Genomic DNA, 1,585 nt, shown 5'->3' with positions numbered 1-1,585 from the left:
ATATCCCTAGGATTGAAGTTCGGAATAAACGAAGACCATCCCGTACCAATGCCTTCACTGCCATTGACAAGTATAGTTGGGATGACGGGTACATAGTACTTGGGTTCAATTTTCTGTCCCTCTTCATAAAGGTATTCAAGCAAAGGGTCGTCTGCCTCGGGGAAGACAAGCCGCGTGTAGGGTGCAAGCTTGGTGAAGATGTAACGGGGGGCAGAGGCATCTTTTCCTCCTTCTTTTCGAGAGCCAAATTGTCCTACTGGCTCCAGAAAGTTAAGGTTGTTGCTGCCTACAAACCGCTGCGCCATGGTGATGATAGTTTGCTGCAGTGACTGCTCTCCATGGTGGTAGGCGCTCTGCTCCGCAACGTATCCCGAAAGCTGCGCCACTTTCATCTCGGCTTTTGTGTTTTTTTTGAAGACCGCAAACAGCACTTTACGTTGCCCGACTTTCCACCCGTCTACAAGCTGAGGGATGGAGCGTTCATTGTCATATCGCGAAAACTGAACCAGCTCTTTATTTACAAAATCTGAAAACGTCAACTCTCGCATAGAATGGTCAACAAAGGTTCCTTCTCTGTAACCCTGCAGCCAACGCTTTCTGTCCTCTGCCCGCTTCTTGCTAAACGCCATGTCAATTAGCTCCCCATCTCCACTGCCTAAAGAAAAACAACGCATTCAGAATAAACTCCCGAACCAAATGCCAAAATACGGGCAACGAAAAAAAAAACCTAGAGAAGAGCCCAACGAATTGGCTGTGTAACATGGGGCCTCTCACACCACAGAGAAAAAACACAAAACAACGGGGTAAAAGGGCAGCCAGCGAATATTCACCTGTCCATCGGAACTTAATTCGGTGTTTATCAAGAGCCTGAAAATAATCCTTGAACTCCCTATCTGTCGAGGTACCCAAACCCTGCAACCAGTCAACAAAGTGAGTGATGATCAACTGAAGTCTGCATAAAAATCACGGTCTCCTTTAGGAATATTTAATGTTTGTACGGCACTTTGTGCTGTCCGTTATGTATTGTATTACACGGTTTGAGATCACTGACTTTGTAGTACTTTATTTTCCACCCAGAAAGATTTCCCGCTTGCTTTCTCCACATGTCGTATTCGACAAGAGTGAAAAATGCCTTTTCAACTGAGCCCTTAGAAACCTGCATAACAAGGGAGACAAACAAAACCAGCAATGAGCCCAAAACCCCCATTTCCAGTCGTCACCCAATGCATCTGCTTTCTCTAAGAAGCATATACTATCGAATATGAGCTTGCCTTGACAATAGGCGTAACAAACTCCGTGAGGAAATGGTTGCACTGCAACAATTGCGGCCAGTAGTGGTGCAGCATGTTAATGAGCAGCCCTTTTATGTGCGATCCGTCGTAGTCCTGCAAGCAGAGCGAACCGAAGAGGCTTAGTAAAACTGAAATGCTTCATACAAGGAGGAAAACACTAAATAAAAACGTAACTGTAGACAAGTGCAAGAGGCAAGAAAACACGCACTTGATCTGTCATAATCATAAGCGAGCCGTAACGCAGACCCCGGGTATCTTGCACTTTGTCGTTAATCTGAAGCCCAAGGATCCTT

The 1,585-nt window shown here is 45.7% G+C and overlaps 1 protein-coding gene across 1 annotated transcript in view; it reads right to left on the bottom strand.

The window, feature by feature from the left end:
• Positions 1–6: 6 nt before the first annotated feature.
• EMH_0085880 (DNA topoisomerase II, putative) overlaps positions 7–1,585 on the bottom strand; it is a gene marked incomplete at both ends in the record, with an annotated part of 3,166 nt that continues 1,587 nt past the window's right edge. Inside the window, 5 exons of the mRNA XM_013500954.1 lie at positions 7–52; positions 100–655; positions 831–912; positions 1,052–1,156; positions 1,501–1,585. Of these exons, the coding sequence (XP_013356408.1) occupies positions 7–52; positions 100–655; positions 831–912; positions 1,052–1,156; positions 1,501–1,585 (874 nt within the window). The remainder of the gene's footprint in view (positions 53–99; positions 656–830; positions 913–1,051; positions 1,157–1,500) is intronic.

Source organism: Eimeria mitis, genomic scaffold (genome assembly GCF_000499745.2).
Source record: "Eimeria mitis Houghton genomic scaffold, Emh_scaff6093, whole genome shotgun sequence".
Lineage (NCBI taxonomy): Eukaryota > Apicomplexa > Conoidasida > Eucoccidiorida > Eimeriidae > Eimeria > Eimeria mitis.
Note: the sequence above shows the minus strand (reverse complement) of the source record. Positions and strands in the feature narration are given on the sequence as shown.